We start from the raw sequence: 19210 nt of genomic DNA, 5'->3' as shown, positions 1-19210 counted from the left end.
AACTTCGCACTTTTAAAGGCTTGGCGAAGCTAACCAAGGTGCTTTGACTGTGGAATGAAAGATAGATTTTAATTGCCTTTGTCAGTCTCCGAGTGTTATACAGTTATAAAAAGTCAGACCTTGCCAATCTTATGCATCCCATTTCCGGGATCTATGTTTTTAAACCTCATGCCACAAGATTCTCTTTTTGCCCCTAAAAGGCTGGAACAATATTCCCGTAATCGAATATAAATAGCTCAGTTGGCCTTCAAAAAGCCACTGAAAATGTTTGTTTTGTTATTTGGTATTTTTCATGAGTATTTTTTAAGTTACCATCTCTCATTTATTTCGTCAGTGCCAGGAACCCTCTTGGATGGTTTGATTTCATGTTTTAGAAATAAATAATGAGAACAGCTGTAATTCAGCTAAAAGTATATATGAATGGCAGGTTCTCTATGTTGCAGAAACTCTGCAATTACGATGTACCACACTGTATTCCAGGAGGCCCTATTTCTTCGGCATACTCACATGCAGGCATTATGGAGACTTCAGCTGTCACTATGCTTTTTATTCCCAAATTGGATAAACCTCCTCGGATTAATCCGCAGGTGAACGCCAAATACTACATAAAAAAGAAAATTAATGTCTTACACAAGTAAATCGATGCATAACAAAATTTCACAAATGAAAAATATGAAACTAAATGGTTGAGGGTTAGAACAATTTTTTCCTCAAACTTCGTGAATATTTACTTTTTATTAAATCGGGGTTATTAGATGAAAGAGAACACACTGCACAGATTGATGGGGGTGGGAGGGATCTAAACATTTGGTTTTCTGAGACTGGCAATATCTCAGTGGAAACCCAGGATGAACAGGTCCATATTTGATGCCTCTTTTTGTTCTCAGGATACATAGAATGTCGCAGAAGTATTGTTTGTTCATTTATAATGTAAAGATAGGGTTTTAATTTCTTACAGGCATTATGTTCACTTTGCAACACAAATTCAGACTACTCCTCATAAGGTATTTTCGGAAGATAATCACAATCGAAATTATTAGACTTTAAATAGTTTTAAAAATAATGTTTTTATTATTTGATTTCTATTTCATCAGCCTTAAAAAAGTTACAATGATCAATTTATTCTAACAAACAGCTGATGCCAATTGCAAATCAATGCATATGCAAAAGCATGACAAAACACAAGTAAACACATTAAGGCATCTTGGAATAGCAGGAAGAGTCATCCGAAACAGTTGCATATTGCATTTGTTTGATTATTTCTCTAAATGTACAAAGACTTCCCTAACTGCATTCTTTGCCTCTACCTCTGTATTGACAGACAAGATGCTTCTGCTGTTGGTTGTCAGTTGGCTTAATCTGTAATGAAATCCACTGCCGAAGGCCTATGGTCTTCAAAGCTGATGAACATCCATGGATGTTAACTGAAATCCCAGAGATCTTGCTGTGGCTCTTCCTTCCTTAAAGCACTTAAGAGCTGTGTCTCCCTTTTATCCAAAGAGATGTTCTCCATATAACAGAATTTCCATGAACATATTCTGTAGACTTGCAGAAAAGCCTGTGGGCGGCAGCCAGGCATGCCTTCTTAAGGTGATCGATAATCCTATCCTGACAACAGTCCACCGTGTTGAGGCCCACTTCGATGTGGCAAGAAGCATCCTATTCATCGCAAAAAACTTAAGGGTTCCGATAGATTAAGGAATACCAATGCTGGCATGTCTCAAAGGGCATGGTTACAGCAACCCACAAGACAAGTTGTAGTCACACAGCGTAATGTAAGGCTTCCCACAGAAAAGGCTTTCTTCTCCACAGCTTCCAATTTCTTATTGGGAGGGTGTGCTGGGAAAGCTCTTGATATAGCTGAGATTCAATTCTGTTGTGTAGGGGGACATTAAACTCTCGAGTGATATATGCAGGGACAAGAGGTCGAGCTATCGATTGATTGACCACTAGATAGAACGCTGGTTTTGACCAGGATTCTTTTAGTGTTTAAACTAGAGGATTGTTAAAGGATAACAATGGCTCCACTATGGCTGCTGTTGACTTCAAGACATCTGTCTAAACGATGGCCCGATACTCCACCGAAGGCAGAGGGATTTCTAAAACTTCATCTGCTTTCTCATGGCATGAAAGTTCTATATCTCTGCAGGAGCAAGGTCGATATCAACTTATCAAACCCACTCATGTTCCGAAGAGCCAGTAAATCCAAACCATCTGAGAAAGTCAAAGGGTCAAAATCATCTGCGTCACCATGGCTATCTAGGGATTACCATCTGAATCGAATCCCCCAAAAACAAAACTAAAGGAGAGTGCACCAGTATTATGCTCCAGCTTTTACCCTCTGGTTTTGTTCATCTTCTAAGAGGCGCTGAGCCTCTGTTTGATGTTCTCTGGATGTTCAAGAGGAAGTGGAGGAGGACCCCCCCATCACCCCAGGTGTCACTAGAGAAGGTGGTGGTGCAGTAAATGGAGCGGCAGGCAGAGTCAGAGTTGTCATGGGGGGCACTGGAAGTGATGGAGTGCCGTACATGGAGCCAAAGGTGGCGTAAGAGTCAGCGTCATCGGAGTAAGTAGCCCCGACCAGGCACCCACAAGAGGTGACAGCAGTCTCTTCAACATATCAAACATGGCTCGGAGAAAAGATGTAGAATCGCCACCTACTGATGGACACTCTGGTTATGCTGGCATCAATATCGAGTTCGATGCTGGATACAGTGCCGGTGAAGCCTAAGGAAACTGCTCCACTCATTCCAGCTCCGGAGAGAGGGCGAAGTCAGAGTGCAGTACTTACCTGATGATTTCTGCCTTTTGGGCGAGAAAGACTGTTTATTCTTTTTAGTGTGCCTTCTCTTTTCCCTTGAAAATCTAAACAAACTGGGATGAATAAGATAGTCACCTGGATATTGTTCTAGCTTTAGACTTCAACCATGACAGTTTAAGCCCTACGATAATCACTAGCACAAGCCATGAAGAAATGCTTATAATAGCTTTGGGGTTCATGCGGAGGCAAACGTCACACAAAGATGAACTTGGAGCAGAGACACCATAAAAAGTTTACATGTGAATCAGTGATGGACATCTGTCCATACCTCCGATGGTAGGGCTTAAAACTCAACTTCTTAGGGTGTCCCTATCACGGCACCAAAACAATTTAAAGACAAAAGCTCTTCATATCTTAGTTGAGGAGAGAAGCTCTGGACCTACACTGAACAGTGCAGAAAAAAAGGAACCAATGTCAAGGTGCTAAAGTGGGTACTGTATCGCTTTAGTGACATCACCAAGACTATTCTCGGCGTCAGGTTGGAGCCAGCAGCCCTATCGGCACTGGAGAAGTATATTAGACGTTTCTAGATCAAGCGTGGTGCCCACATTAGTTAAGCTGCAGGAATCTATCATTGGTATATTATTCCATCCGAACGTCAGAAGCTTAGAAGTCAATTTAAAGACGGAGTTCAGATTTTGCCATTTTCATGTGCTGGCTGTACCCTCCCCACAGGAGCCAGTCTGGGGGGGGGGGGGGAATTCTTCTCTGGGTATTTTACAAATAAAAGTGGCATCCACATACAGAGAGATTATATGTCAATATGAATTAATACATATTCCCTCGTTCACAAGTTTCTTCCTGAACACACATGCAAGAGGTGTAATGTCAAATGCAAACAATAAGAGGGAAAACAGAAACCTGTTTCTGGGACCTATGATGGAGTCAACTGTACAAGAGTCTACTATACTGTAATCATCCTAGCTACTGGATCAGCATTTAGCAGAAGTCTCTTATTTCTAAATCTAGTGGCTTAAACGTGTTATATACAGCTGAATAGGAAAGTGCATGTTCACAAACACTAATGTATTATTACCTACATATTTGAGGACCAAATGTTTAATGAAGCAACAAATACATTGTCAGATTTATGATCATGAGACACATTGATTTTTAATATTCGGGGTGTATTTAAAGGTAAATTGAAGAGTAGGTTATTAGCAGTGTGGCACATATATGACTTAAACTTAGAAGATTATACACAAGCTTTGTCATCCTATCGCAAAACCTTTCCATGGGTGAACGGAAAAAAGACAAATCAATTTTCACCTTGGCTTGCTTCTTGTACAATGAGTGGCGTTTTGCACTCAACCAAACATATATTACATTGGTTTCACGTTATTACAATACGAAGATATTAAAAACCTTTTTTCCACTTTTCAAATGTGAAAGATAGGCATAGTCAGTTTGCTCCATTATTTACTACATTGGAAAATCCATAGATTTGTTTTTTCTTGATCTAGGTTAGGTTCATTAAAATCCCTATGACAACCATCTAATCATTTATAAGGTTACATGTTTTTACAATGTGGTTTCTCATTTTGCCATGGTGCAAAACCTTTCTGTTAAATGAACTGATGCAACACTTTTGTATCTCACAAGAACCAAAATGCTGAATGAAATGGTTTGTCAGTATAAAGATTTTGTAGTACTGCCCTCGAAGCCTGGAGAATTCTATTCACGGTGCTATTGCAGAATTCTCTCAAGTTGAAATCAGATTTTCTTTTTGGGGAAATTGGATTTTAATATAACGTGTTTAAATGCTGCCAACCCTTCCTCTCACATGAAGGCAACAATTTCATAGGAGAAAGAATAAAGCTGACAAAATAAGAGTATGCATTCCTAAAGTTTGAAGAGAATGTATGTCCTGATAAATCATCATTGTATAATTGTAACAAATTCTAATAATGTAAGAAATATAGTTCACTACATCAAAATGCATTCTTCAAAAGCTAACACTGGAGGACACTGCTTACCCTAACAAACTGGAAGAAGGCAGTCAGTCCCTATGGAAAGCAGTTTTAAAGAATACAGTGAGGAGTGCCCCCCTTTCAGGTGAAAGTGGTAGGTCTCTTACCAGGTTGAGTTGATTGCTGCACTCAAAATGTTGTACAAATTACTTTTTCTCAAATTAGCAGCCCTATTCACCAATCGAGTTTATTCCAGAACAAGCTTATGTCACTTTACTATGAAAATTCACTGGAAAGAAACAACAGTTAAAAATCGAGCTATGGTTCTTTTTTTAAAATTACTATAATTGTGGAATTTGTTTGTAAAGTTTCTCTACACAAAGGGATCACACATAAACTTAGTTAAAGCTCAGCTGTAAACTAAGAATGAGTTGCTGAACTTTGTGACACTGATCTGTTTGTGTGGCTCGCTCTCATTCTTTCCTTTTTTAGGTTTTGCCTAGCGAAAGCTGCGCTCTGCGCAGCTTTTCGCGCAGGCGAAATCCTGTTGAGAACTGTAGTGTGGCTTTGGTTCGGCCCTCGTCATTGATTGGCTGGCTCCGTAAACGGAGCCTTGCCATTGGACGAGGGGCCTGTCCGTCAATGCCGGACCAGACACGGGGGCGTTCCTGACATTCTTTTCCTTTTGCCGACGTCACGCGACGCCGGGAACGCCCCCGTGTCTGGTCCGGCATTGCCGGCACTTCTGCGTCTCTCCTAACCCCGTGACTGGCCGGCCGGCCAATCCTAGCGCGGCCGGCCGGAAGTGCCCGCCCCCCGCAGCCCGGGGAAGAAGGAGAGGAAGACGGCAAGCACTATGGCGGCGCCCGCGGGGCTCCCGTGGCCTGGAGGGAACCCCGGGAGATGCGGAGGACGTTGCCGGTCTCCCATGCCGAAGAGGGAGACCGGAGAAGTGCCGCCGTCGCAAGGTGCAGGTGAGTCGATTTGATTTGTTTTGGTTTTTTTTTCCCTCCTCTCTTCCCCTGCGTTCGGCATATGGGACTATACTCTAAGATTTTAGGCGCCCATCGGACGGCATTTTCGGAAAATCTGCTTGCTTTACTCTAAGGGTCAGCGCTGGAACTGCCGTTACACGCCTGGCAGACCTTCTGCTGGCAGCACGACAAGAGTCGGGACGTAGACCCCAAGCTTTTCCAGGTCAGTGTCGGCGCTCTGTGCCTCTCTGGCCCGTACCGGATGTGGAAGTTGATCTCTTTGCTAGTAAAAAATAATTCAACTTCCCCCGGAACCCGCCATCCACCCTAGCGATTTCCTGTTTATCGGCCTATGCGGTGCCTGTTTCCGGGGCTCGGGCGCCACAAAGGCCGTTGCTGTGTATGTGGCTTGTATGGTTGTGTGTGCGGGTTGTAGGGGAAGCGTGGCGTGATCCGCTGATGGTTGACAAAAAAAAAAAAAGCGGCCTAGCGTGGCGCCGGCTCAAGGTGCCTCATGTCTCGGCAACAGAGGATAATTTGGGGTGCTTGTTTGGGGGCGAAGTGCATAAGAGTTCCTTTTTTTTTTTTTTAATCCGTGGAGGTCACTTTGCTACAGATGGAAAAGAAGTAACGATTGATAACAATCATCGAGCTCCATTGGGGTGGGAGTGACCTACATAACGTAGGACTCCGAGATCATACATGCTGACCAGACCCGATCCAGGCGGGGTACTCGTGTTTTGAAAACATCAAATGGTTTTCATTTAGCCTTGTCGCGGTTAAAGTTGAACTCACTACAGTCTTCGCCAGTGTGAAAACACCTCCCACTCAGTTATGTTTTTCAAAATCACACCACCGTCGCCAAATGTTACTGTGTGTTAACGGGTCTATCTATCTACGTGGACGTAAAGGCCCCTCAGTGTATGGAACGGGCATTGAACTGCTGCACCATGTGCACGTTAAAGTTGTGCAAAACAACATTGTAAATGGTGGGCAACGGGGAGGACTGCAAAGTTGTTGAATTAATACGTTCGGAATGTTCCCTTCTGTTAAGTCTTGGCTTTTCAGCCAAACACCGCTCTCTACATTCTGGAATTTATACTTTTTTATTATTTTTTTATTAGAATTATACGATTGTGGTACTTAGCCAGAGCGCAAGTGGATTAACCTAAATCACCCCTCAAAAACAAAACTAAGTGTCACTTGGAACCTTTTGCTAACTTTACCAACAGCTGCCAATTGTCCAGGGACTTCATTAATCACCCCTGCCGGCCCTCTGCGGCCCTCTGTTTTACTACTGTTGCTTTCTGGTGCTTGTGATCACCTTTTTTAGGGCAGGTTAGTGGGGTTATTTTATGTAGTATTATGTTTGTCCTCATCCCCTCCGCGCTGATGCCTGGAATGTTGAGGGGGAATGGATCCTTGACATGTTCATGTAACTTATGGACCTAAATTAAATAAAGAACGTATTTTACGTGCTTCTGCTTTTGTATGCCTGCCATTTGTGTGGCTGTGTGTGTGGGAAGCTTTGTGTGGCTGTGTGTGTGGGGGGCTGTGTGGGTGTGTGTGGGGGGGCTCTGTATGGGTGTGTGTGTGGGGGGGCTCTGTGTGTGTTTGTGTGTGTCATTTGCGAGAGATAAAGCTAGTGGCATTGTAAATGGCAATGCCATTTATTTATGTTAAAAAAACATAAATAAATATAATGTCAAGAGCAATGCCAATAGCTCTAACTTTAACAAAGGCAAAACCATTGCATTGTAAATGCTTGTCTATACTGGTTCACTGTTCTGAGCTGTTGCTGGTTGTACAGCACTCTGATTCTTTTGGTCAGGTTGTATTTAAGACCTCCGATAATAAATAGACAAAATAATTAGGATGGTGGTTGAACAACAGTGTGGACAGGTAACTGCCAGGTTACATACAGATTACTAACGTACATGCAAAAAAGGATCACAAAATTGATGAGTATCAGTTTGTTGAGACTGAGGCGTAGGGCTGCTTCAAGGCCAAGACAGATGCAGCTCAGTGTTGCTTAGAGTAGTACCATTCTCCACCGACAGAGCCATCCGAAGTCTTCCGAAAAAACTGGACTACCGTCCAGTGAGGCTACCCTCCTGCTCTCATCTGCAATACTGCACTCCTATGTTGCTGTCAGGACGATGGTCACTGAGACAATGGGAGGACAGCTGGAAAGCCTGCAAGAAGTGGAACGAGAGCAGTGGAAGTAGTGCACAGGATGCAGATGCGGGAGGCCAATTCTTCTGTGGCTGACACAAAAGTACAAGACCTGGTGTTATTTAAAGACAGTGATATATAAGGGATATAAGGGATCCGTTGAATGGATGCATAATTGTAGCGATTGGATAATTTACAGCGAATGCCCCATATCAAGTGTAAGGGTCTTGGAGGAGCCTGAACACATTTAAGATGCCAATAATAAAAAGGTGAAGGGTGGAATGCTTGAATAAGCCTTTGGTAATTACTTAGAGCTGAATTGTGGTCCATAATTTGTTTTGTTTGCTATGCCACTTTAAGCAGAGACCGGCTACATGCAAATTAGGTTAGGTCCTACTCCAGTAGAAATAGCCCAGCATGAACTGCAAGGCCAGGTTCATGCAAGATAGGAACAAAATCAGCCACAGATGAGTTTCAGCCAAATGGGCAAAACGATATTTGGGAGTGCAGCCCCAAGTGATTACGCTGGATTTGCTCACAAGGAAGTTTGTAAAGCAAACAAATCTTTGAACTTAATGACATTTTCAACTTAACTATGAAAAATGTAATTCTGTACATCCCTACTTTTTTATTAGAAGGGTCTTCGCGGGTAAAATGTTATGCAAAGCAATAAAGCACTCTGTTTGGATACTGTTCTTAATGTATGGAAGTGTTCTATTAATCAGAATAAAAAATAAAGAAATTTCAAGGCTTGGAACGGGGCCACCATTAAAATTGACAATTTTCAAAGATGGGAAAGACTAGAGGGACAATTTAAAAAAAGTGAAAATCATTCATTCAATATGGAATTTTATTAGAACAACACATACCCCCCTAAGCCTCAAAGCAATGCTCAGTGTATTCAAATTACACAGATGATCAGAAGTAACTTTTGGAAATATTAATACCACTGGCCCACAAGTGATATGCTATCCACTACTGAAACTAAACAAGCATTTGCAATGCAATAGGTTTCACGTTCACTTGAGTTTGAGCTACTGGCATTGTAAATGACAATGCCTTTTATTTATTTTTTGGGTTCTAAAACATAAATAAAAAGGCATTGTCATTTACAATCCTAATAGCTTAAACTCTTGCACATGCAAGACCTATTGCACTGCAATAAAGGGCCTTCTCGACCGCTTGTTAGATTGTAAATATCAGAGGAAGAGACCGGCCTGAGACGTCTTCAAAGTAGTGATGAATAGTGCAGTGAAGATGATGTGCAAGTGTTGTAAATTATACAGACACAAAGTGTGAAGTGAGAGTTACACATGGTCCAAGTTATAAAAACACTAAGAAAGTGCTCCAACACCTTTTGCTCTGTGATTACACTGTCCCGGCTCAGGAGAAAGAGCAGGAGGGGGGCTATTTCCTTCCCTCTTGTGCAGTGTGGCATTGCGTAATGTCATTGCTATCTTTGGCCTAATAAAAAACACTCCAGTTGTAGTAGGGCCCTGGCTTCACCTCCTGGTGCAGGGCGGGTTGTGCTTTATGGCAGGCATGGAGGGAGAGAGGGATGGTCTTGGCTGCAGCTCAAGCCTCGTACAGTGCCCCTGCTATTACTATTGAGCGAGAGGTGCTGAGGTGGTGGTAATGGTAGTGGTGGTGGTGGCGGTGATATTGGTGGTACTGCTATCGGCGGTGGTATTGGTTGTGGCGGTATTGGTGGTGGAAGTACTGGTATTGGAGGTGGTGGTGGTATTGGTGGTGGTGGTGGTATTGGTGGTGACAGTGGTGGTATTGGTGGTGACAGTGGTGGTATTGGTGGTGACAGTGGTATTATTGGTGGTGGTATCTGTGATGGCGGTGGTATTGGTGGTGGTGGTAGTAGTATTGGTGGTGGTGGTAGAGGAGGTATTGGTGGGGATGGTGGTGGTGGTATTGGTGGTGGTGTTGGTATAGGTGGTGGTGGTGGTGGTGTTACTGGTATTGTTGTTGGTGGTGGTGGTAGTGTGGTAGTGGTGGTGGTGGTGGTAGTGGTGGTTGTGGTACTGGTGGTGGTATTGGTGGTGGTGGTGGTAATAAAAACAAGCTTTTGAAAACAACCCGTCAGGTGGCTTTAGTACAGATGACATGTAACACATAGGATTATATGCTACCTGGAATTCACAGGACTTAATTTGCTACTCATTTCTAAATCCATTTTACTTGGGGGGGTTGAAACAGACGAGATAACGCCCGGTTAAAGTGATTGAAAGCAGGCACCAGTGTTACAGGGGCGGCCATGCTGCGTAAAAAAGCACAAGCGGTTTCAGCTGAAGCAGCGCATGTCCGGCCTGCAGTAAGAGAAACTCTATAAAGTAAATAGTGCTTACAAACTAAATAACAGGTCCTGTGTAACAACCAAAGTAAAAGGGCCAGTCGCCATGGGAGGGTACAAATGAAGACAAGGCCGTACTAAGGCGGGACTAACAAGCCTATTAATGAATCCGAAGGCAGCATTTACGAAAGACAATGACAAGCCAATGCAAAAGATGGGAGTAGAGTGGGCACGGCTTCTCTCCCATAATCTACTACAGTAGTCTCGCAGATCGAGCAGTGCATGCGCGCTGCTGCTAGGCTCGACCTAAAAAGACAAGTAGTAAACATAACAAGCAATATATGAGAACCAGATGCTGCCCCATATTTAGTAGGCTAAAACAGTTGATTCTTCACCCTGAAAATACCAAAGTATTTATAAAGGCATAACCCACTCTACTGCATGAACCGCAGCTTGCAATTTCCAATCAGTAATGCTACAATAAGTTTATTTTTAGTTTCTTCAAGTCCACTGCCAAATAATACAGGTCTAGGTGGGGCTGAAGAATATATTTAATTTGGCACAGGGATAAAGTCTACTAACCAAGGTTGATGGTCAACCTCCTTAGTCCAGTTTATGTTGTAATTATGTACCTTAGCTTTTATATCCTTTGTATTTTGAATTTCGCAGAGGTTTTGAAAGAGTGAGGTCAGTGTTCCTTCTGTTTCTTGTGGGGTCAGCCTGCAGCAAGTCTGACAGAATTTTGCTTTGTAATATTTTTTTTACGGGGGAATATGTGGGTAAATAAATCATTATGGGTAATAACCCAGTTCTGCTCGAAAGTAAAGGCTAAACTGCCTTCCTTTCAAAGCTTCTTTGAGCATCCTCTCCATACCTCCAGGACATTCCAATAAAGTGTCGATCAGAGGGATGGATGGTGCAGTAGGCATTCTCTGGAGATATATCCTCTGGCAGTGTCAGGAGGCCACAAGTCTTCTTTAGAGGAGCCTCAAAAAATTGTGCAGATGCTATCAGTGCAATTGATACTGAGAATGATGCACTGCAGAAGGGTTTAAGAATGTACACAGGCAGTGACATATGTGGGCTTGTGGGGCACAGGGAATGTTCTCTGGTAGATTTTCCAAGACTGGACTGCAGGGTGTGACTGCCCCGCTTCCCCTACTGAGATCATGCAAAATGAACACTTTAACTGGTCCATCTGTATTTGTCCCTCTGGCGGATGTGGGAGAACTGCCCCAAGGCCGTTAGCTTTTCCCATAGCAAACCTCACATCTACTAGTTTGTTACTGAGGTAGCAAGCTAATGGCAGAGGTCACTTTGGTTTGTTGGGCAATGCTGCATGTTATGCATCTGAGGCCAGATGCAGCATAAGCATAGAGTACAATTATGAGTGTTTATGGATGCATGTGTCTCTGTCTGCCTATGCTCATCTGGAGGGTCTTACGGTGACAAATTCACCCAGAGAAATTATTGAGAAGTTTGAAATATTGCAATACTATGAATTGATTGCATTTATGTTGGTTATATAGACTGGTGGTATTGTGAACTGAGCCACATATGGACCCACGAAATCACCATACCAATGAGTTCAGGTAGAATTACTTTTTAAGAACATGCACCTTCTCCTGTAACCAACCTCAGGTTCTCCTCTCCTTGTTGTTTCTTTCCAAGTAATAGAACATTGGGAATTTGAAGAAGGAAGGCGAACTGCAAGGGTCATACTGATCAATGAAGGGATAAGCCTTAGCACTGACATTACCTTAAAGAAACTTCTCTGTGAACATCAAAATCAAGTCTTGCAATTCATGTGACATCAACCATATGTCTAGTGATCTTTCTCCTTTGTATTAAATGTATTTTATAAATCAAGAACTATGTTGAGGGATCAAATTACCTTAGGTGCATGTGACAAATACTGCTTTCCCATTGACATCTGACTTAATAGACGGAATTTGTTGTCTTGAAGTACATATATTCCCTGAAAAGAAAAGGATATCATATGTAAAGCAGCACTGAAAAGTGGTTCTCTTCTACTGATTAATTTCTAATAGCAATCAGCAATATAAAATCAAGCTTCAGGCTAAAAACTTTTTTTTGACCAAAAGTATATTTTTACTCTCAAGACAATTTAACACTGAGAAATAATTCGCCCATAAAACCAGCAATGATGTCAAATGTTACTTTTTAGAAGAATACAATTGCAATTTGAAATTAAATGTTATGCTTGGATGTAAACACTGGCAGTGGTTCAAACATATTAATTGCAAGGAGATGGAGCGAAGTGACACTCCCAACGGACGCACAGCTTTCTCAATGATTCACTCTCAAGAATTCTTATTTGTTTGTCCAATAATTCATTAGCTGCGGGCAGAGTTCATTTTGGGTTTATTTTGAGTACGTAGTAATGCGTGTTTAGCGGGAAAAAGTCAGTCATTAGTTTAATTGGTCTCGAATCGTTGGTTGTATTTTGTAATTTTAAATGAGCACATATAGAATTGTGAATGTATAATTAATGTCATTGTTTTAACATTTGTAGTGTACCCCTGAAGAAGGGCTTATCAAAGCCCGAAATGCATTGGGTGAAAGAAATTTACCACCCAAGATGTTTATGTATCATGATGCTACAGAGAAAGGCCCGGATGGGCATATCTGTTGCAGTTGAAACATTTGGATACTAATAAGAGCCCCATATGTGACTGGAATAAGAGTTTGTGAAGATTATAATATTTGGAATAAAATTGGATGAATTATTGGACAAACAAATAAGAATTCTTGAGAGTGAATCATTGAGAAAGCTGTGTGTCCGTTGGGAGTGTCACTTCGCTCCAACTCCTTGCAATTACTATGAACGTGTGGTATTTGGGCAAACCACTTCCCCGGGCTGCACACGACAGAATATAGATGGAATAAACATGGGAATACATGGCAACAGGGTGTGCATTTGGCTACCTCTTGTAACTGAGTGGTTGAAACATAGCATTATATGCTCCAATAATTCGCTTTTTCACAAAGAGAAATAGATCTCAGTTTCTCCTTAAGCCATTTATCTAAAAAATAAAATTACACTTTATCAATAAAAGTTGAAAACTGTTTGTGCTATTTCATGAGAAAAACACAAAAGGATTTATTGATTTAAAAAAAGTACTCTTCAGGATTACTCTTTACTTAATTTTTATTGCTGTACTATAAAAAAATCTAGCAGACAGGATTATATGGCCGGATGGCATTGCCAGTTCGGGGCAGAAAGAAATTAAGAGCAGTAGAGGAGTAGTCTGGCTAAATAAAAATGCCTTGGTCTTTAAAGAATCCAGACACCCACTCCAAACCAGGAACAAAATATAGAAAGTGTACTTCTTATGGGTACTTTTTCCTACAGATTACTCACCTGTAGAGCAATATCCCATGTCAGACTAGATCCAGAAACTTCAAAGGTCTCAGGTTGCCAGTAGGGAGCACTGGATTCTTATTGATGTTGGAAGTGGCACCTGGTGGCGTCAACGAAGCAATATAGAGCCCGCCCCAGCAAAACAACGTCAGTTCCCTTTTTTCAAACCTTTAACCAAGATCTAAAGCTCGCTCTTTCTGAGGAGCTTTCTTCACACAAAAATCAAAATCAGCTGAGTTACTTGTGGCCTAGTGGTGAAGGCCTCAGGCTATCACTGTGGTGATTGAGGGTTTAAGTCTAAGTGCCCATTTCCATACCCAAAAAAATTAAAACCAGAACAGTACCATGTCCCCTCCTACGAAATTGAGGTTAAAACCCTGAAGGGTTTGGGAGGGACACATGTCCATAACAGGCCCCCAAGCTATTTGTCTTAGGTGCCTGGAGTCGTACCTTGACCCCCAGCCCTGAACTTCCTGTCAAAGCATGTACCCAAAGGTAAAAGAGCAAGAAGCAAAACTCTCTACTGCCAGGGCCTAGGGATGACCGTCAAAGCAACAATTGTTTGTGGGATCACTCCAGATCTCCATTGTCATCTACAGGGGTAAAATGAAGAAACATAAGAAGTGTAAGAAATGTTCCAAAGGTAAGTTGACTCGTTGGTCTCAATCTCCTGCAGGATAATCATCCTCAGAGCAAGAATTATAGATTGGACCACAGTGGTCCCCCTTCCGTGGACTCCACTGTATCAAGCCTCAGATACCTTGGCACCAGGGGCCTTCACTGGCCAAGCTTTAGACGCTGGCAACCGGCATTTCCTGAGTTTTCTGCACCAGGTTTGGATCCGACAGCGTTCCTTAACAATATGTATTCAATCTTCGAGAGCTTCATTGTCTCCAAGGACTCCTTCAGGGTTAATGGTTCCAAACAGATTTCAAATGTTTATGCCTTTGGCTCCGACGCCTCTCACTGCTGCACCAAAAGATCTAGTGCCTGCGCCACATTGCTTCAACCCAGCTCTTCAGTATTTGGCGCTGCAACTCTCAACAATGATTCCCCCACAAGAACCTCTGATCAGGGATATGGCGCCACCGCAGTTACAGCCTGATATCACTCTGCAAGACAGACCCTGTAGGGAGCTCAACATTTTCTGGGGAAAGAGGAGTATAGCAAATGTCTCCATGATATTTTTGGTACAGACTCATACCCCCTGACCTGTACCTTTATGAGCATTCTGGAGATTAGGCTCATACATTTCAATGTTCAGCTTCTGCCAGTGGTCTCGAATCCTCTCCCGAACTAGTTATTGACTTCCCAACTGGTCAATGCCTGAAGTGGTCAACCATTTTTTCAAGGGATTAACAAAACTATCATCCAACCCCCTTTGTTGTGCCCCAGTGGGCACGTAATTTAGTCTTGACTTTTCTTATGGGGACTCCGTTTGAACCCCAAGATTGTTGTCCCTTAAGGATGTTGATGTTCAAAACTGTGTTTTTCGTGGCTATCACCTTGAGCCAGGTTCAAGCTCTCAGGTCCAGTCTCCCTTTTACCTCTTTTTATGCAGATCAGTTGGTGTTGGGGACCAGGGCTGCAATCTTGCTAAAGTGGTGGCCCCTGTCCACCTGAAGTCCCCATCTCAGAGATCTGCAAGGGCGCAACATGGGCATCCCTGCATACTTGTGCCAAGCACTACTGCCTGGATTCTGTAGTGCCTAGGAATTGACACTTTTTCAGAGTGGTTCATCAGGACTTCCTTGTTTAACCATCCATCAAACCCCCCACCCCTCCCCCAGGGCAGGAAAATGCTCTGTAATCTGTTTTACAGGTGAGGAATATGCAGGTAGGAGTATCCTTCAGGAGAAGAAGTTACTTATCTGCAGTTATGACTTTTCTGGTGGACCATTTATCTACCTACAGAATCCTCACCGACTCACCCAACTTCCTGTTTGATGGATGTGTTACAGGAAAAGTTCATAAGATTCCACTATAGATGTTGGTACTGTACTCCTCTATCAACATCAGTCCTTCACTCAAGTCGAAGGCTGGAAAAAAATGGATGCAAACTGACAAACATACCAGAGCGGGCTATATGGTTTCGATGACCTCACCAGACACCACTTTCAACGTCGATGCGAAACCAGCACCCCTCCCAGTATCGTAAGGTCTCTGATGTTTCCAGATCAAGTCTGACAACTGGGATTGTACTACAGGGGACGAATCTGCAAGTAGACAGAGTTTCACTAGAAAGATCGCTATCGCAGGTAACATTTTCATCGAGTAGTCAATACGAAAAAACTGTTTCCCTCTCACCAGATAGAAGCCAGCTTTAAACGTAACACATAAAATCGGTTGAAAAAACTGATAGCAAAACCATAGGCTCAAAATCGTCTGTTACCAAATTATCTTACACACATATATAGTAATTTCTTCTTTGTTTGGGGCTGCAATACATATGTGACCCAGAGTCCTGTCTGAATACAAATGACTCACCTAATGCGACTTGCCTACCGTAGCCTGGGGGTATTTAACCCCCGCTCTAGGTGTTTTATTTAAAGGGCCATCCAGTGAAAATAAAAGAAAATAAAAAAAGTTTGATTCACCCTGCCCACCATCACCAACATCAGGCTTTCAAAATGTTATTTTGTTTAATGAGGTCTGTTAGGTTTAGGGATTTACTGGTACTTCATTTACCAGCTGTGCCCTTTTACCTACTTTCTGATGGATACTTATAACCGCAGATTCTTCACTTTTAGGCTATCCCCCAGGTACCAGACTGGATCAGGAACATTTAGAACAGCACTGCTACCACGTGCCAATAGGTGGCGCCATGCAGATCTCAGTTGACTTTGTACCACTCCAGTAGTGAATGGAGTCACATACAAGCACCACTTCCGTGCGCTGTCAGTTCCTTTCTTTCTACGCCTTTGTGCATAGATCTGTAGCTTACTCTCACTCTTTCGATGGTGGACTAGCTTTTTTCACTAAAAATATTTTTTAAATCAATGTACAAAGGAACATGTTCCTTCTAGAAACTAGAAAGTTTAAACCTTTTTGAGACTGTCAAAACACATTTTTGTGACAACCAGCACGAGGTATGCCTCTGGTGTTTGAATTCCGAGGCATGAATATAGGTTGAGCAAAAAGTGTGCCCTCATGAATACAAAGGTGATCTGGGAATGTGACCTTTTATTGTTTGCTTATAAAGTTTGTGGATAAGTTCATATTAAAAACGAACTTGACCACCAGACAGAAATGATTGAGGACCCGCGTAAGCTTTTGTTAAACCCGTTATCAGTTGAAATACAGTTTCTATTGCCCACAACTAATATTTGTGTTGGCTGTAAGCTTATTGTCCAGGTTATACGGGTCCAATGACTTTAACAATGTAGGTAGGCCAACTGGAGTTCGATGCACAAGGACTGTCTTTCCGCATATATCAGGTACATTTACCCCAGCAGAATGCATGGCAAACATCCCCTTAAGTGACTGATGCAGAGGAAGGAGAAGGAAGGGCTCCTACACCTCAAGTTTGGTCTGGAGCAATGATTCACCAGCTCAGAAGTTGAACTGGCCACTCAAACTGCATCTCCTGTTAAGCTGCATCCACCAACAGCCAATCAAAATGCAGAGCCCTTCAAGTTTTTTTTTTGTTTAATTATCTCTATTTTGTCTGCAGGTGTGTGCGTGCACACTATATTTTTGGCACATTCAGTGCTATGTATTGGTACAAATCCCACATCAATAATTAATTGCAGCTTCCAATAATAATGAAAAACGTGGAAATATTTTCAATACTTTCAACAAATGTGCTCAATATTTTGTCAACTTTTCTCAAATGGGCAAACAAATTCCCAAGTGCTAAGCAAGGAAATGTTGCACTGAATGTCTGGACATACCACATATGTGTGGGCATAGAGTGAACTGGAGTGGGTTCGCGGAGAGGTGAGTAGGGCATCACAGTGTGTCATGGAGTGCTGTAGAGTTGACTGGGTTAGAGTAGAGTCTCAGAGTGGAGTTGCGTAAAGTGGAGTATGCATGGTGTGATAATGTACTGCCATTACAGACAACACATTTTCAATTGAAATGGCCATTACATTTTCACAAACATACAGTTTTCCTGATAAAACTATACAGCGCACAAACAATAATGTGCAGAAATGGCAACACCAAGTGCATTTGTTTCCTCCACACGTCAGAATTACAAAACAAAAATGTGCTTCATTCATGCTTTGCTGATTCCGATATATTTTGAAATATTTATACAGTTCATTTACAGACATTTAAATGTTGTTGTGTGCTAGTAAAAATAACACTCTACTCCTTTTAGTCTCACATGGGTACCCAAGCTGGATTGTCGCATAAATCCTCCCCCTTTGAAGTCAGAGACAGAAAAGTAAATACCAAGCTCCCTCGGAAGACAGAGCCTGAAATCTGACCTATCTCTTTGAATTAACAGCAAATGTCACAGGATAACAATAAAATGTAAAGGCACGGTTACAGAAATCAAGTACTCGTGGAAGAATAAAAGGAACCCCGGTAAACAGGCTATGCTCTACGAGAGGGACTCATGAAAGTGGTGTTTGCAATGCAGGTTAATATCTCTACTACCTGATGATTTGTTCTCAAGTTGTCAATTTGCTTTTTAAACACAGTCGTCCAAAAATCCTTGCAAACAAACTTCATTATATCCAACTCATCCTTGAATCTTGCAGTGTCCTTTGTAAATCTGGAAATGAAATAATTGAATAGGTCACAGTGTAATCTTTATATAGAACACTCAAGTACTAAATATAGGAATATTTTACAAGAGCATCCACAGATGAAAGAAAAGACATTCTCAATAACAATCATAGGTGCGATATTAGAAGCATCCAGAAATAAGCTGGGCAGTGTACCTTTCTATCAGCCCCTGTCCCACTCTGAAGCCCATATTTTCCAGTTTAGTGATGCATCTTCCATTTTCCTAGAAGATAAAAAGTATGAATTGATGGTGATTAGTTTTCTTCTGCCCAGTAAATATATACAGTACATTTAATACAAAGGCTAATATGCCAGAAGTGTTATTTGCCCCTACATGTGAGCAGCAGTGAACTGAATAGAATGCCCCTACAAAGAACTTCTTTGTAGACAAACATTGTGTCTTCAACCCCAAATTGTAGTTTGCAGTCATATAGATTCTTTTTTGCATTAAAAAAGGGTCAAAACGTGCATGTTTAATCCTTGGCATATCAGTAGACCGATAAACAAAGGGCAGCAAACTACAATTCCCCCAAAATACGGTTTACCGATGATATCAAACTCTGATCAGTTTACAAAGGTAAAATCAAAAGAAATGATAAAAAGACTCCAAAACGCAATGCCGGCTGTCTTCTACAAAACACTGCTGGGCGTACTTCACATTAAATATAGAAGGAATCTAATCCTTGGATCAGTTGCAAAAATATTCTCATTCTGTCAAAATGTTTATCACGCAGCAACACTTCATAAGCTACCCAAGTCCAGTGTCTTGTATAAAGCATATATCAAAGTTTTGTGAAACTTAAGTCTATATGGTCAGCTCGAAGTATGACCCATTCTGCTGCAAGAATACTCAAAAGAGAAGGTGATCGTAGATAATAAAGTTCTGACACAACAATTAGGTTTTTA

General features: G+C 41.9%; 1 protein-coding gene across 1 annotated transcript in view; it reads right to left on the bottom strand.

Annotated features, from left to right (window-relative positions):
* The window catches only part of TRAPPC6B (trafficking protein particle complex subunit 6B), a 47735-nt gene that overhangs the window by 8459 nt on the left and 20066 nt on the right, over positions 1–19210 (bottom strand). The window contains exons 2-5 of the mRNA XM_078659763.1: positions 18460–18527; positions 18173–18290; positions 12077–12160; positions 508–601 (exon numbers count right to left, since the gene is read on the bottom strand). Coding sequence (XP_078515889.1) covers positions 508–601; positions 12077–12160; positions 18173–18290; positions 18460–18527 — 364 coding nt within the window. The remainder of the gene's footprint in view (positions 1–507; positions 602–12076; positions 12161–18172; positions 18291–18459; positions 18528–19210) is intronic.

This window comes from Lissotriton helveticus, chromosome 9 (genome assembly GCF_964261635.1).
Source record: "Lissotriton helveticus chromosome 9, aLisHel1.1, whole genome shotgun sequence".
Classification (NCBI taxonomy): Eukaryota; Metazoa; Chordata; class Amphibia; order Caudata; family Salamandridae; genus Lissotriton; species Lissotriton helveticus.
Note: the sequence above shows the minus strand (reverse complement) of the source record. Positions and strands in the feature narration are given on the sequence as shown.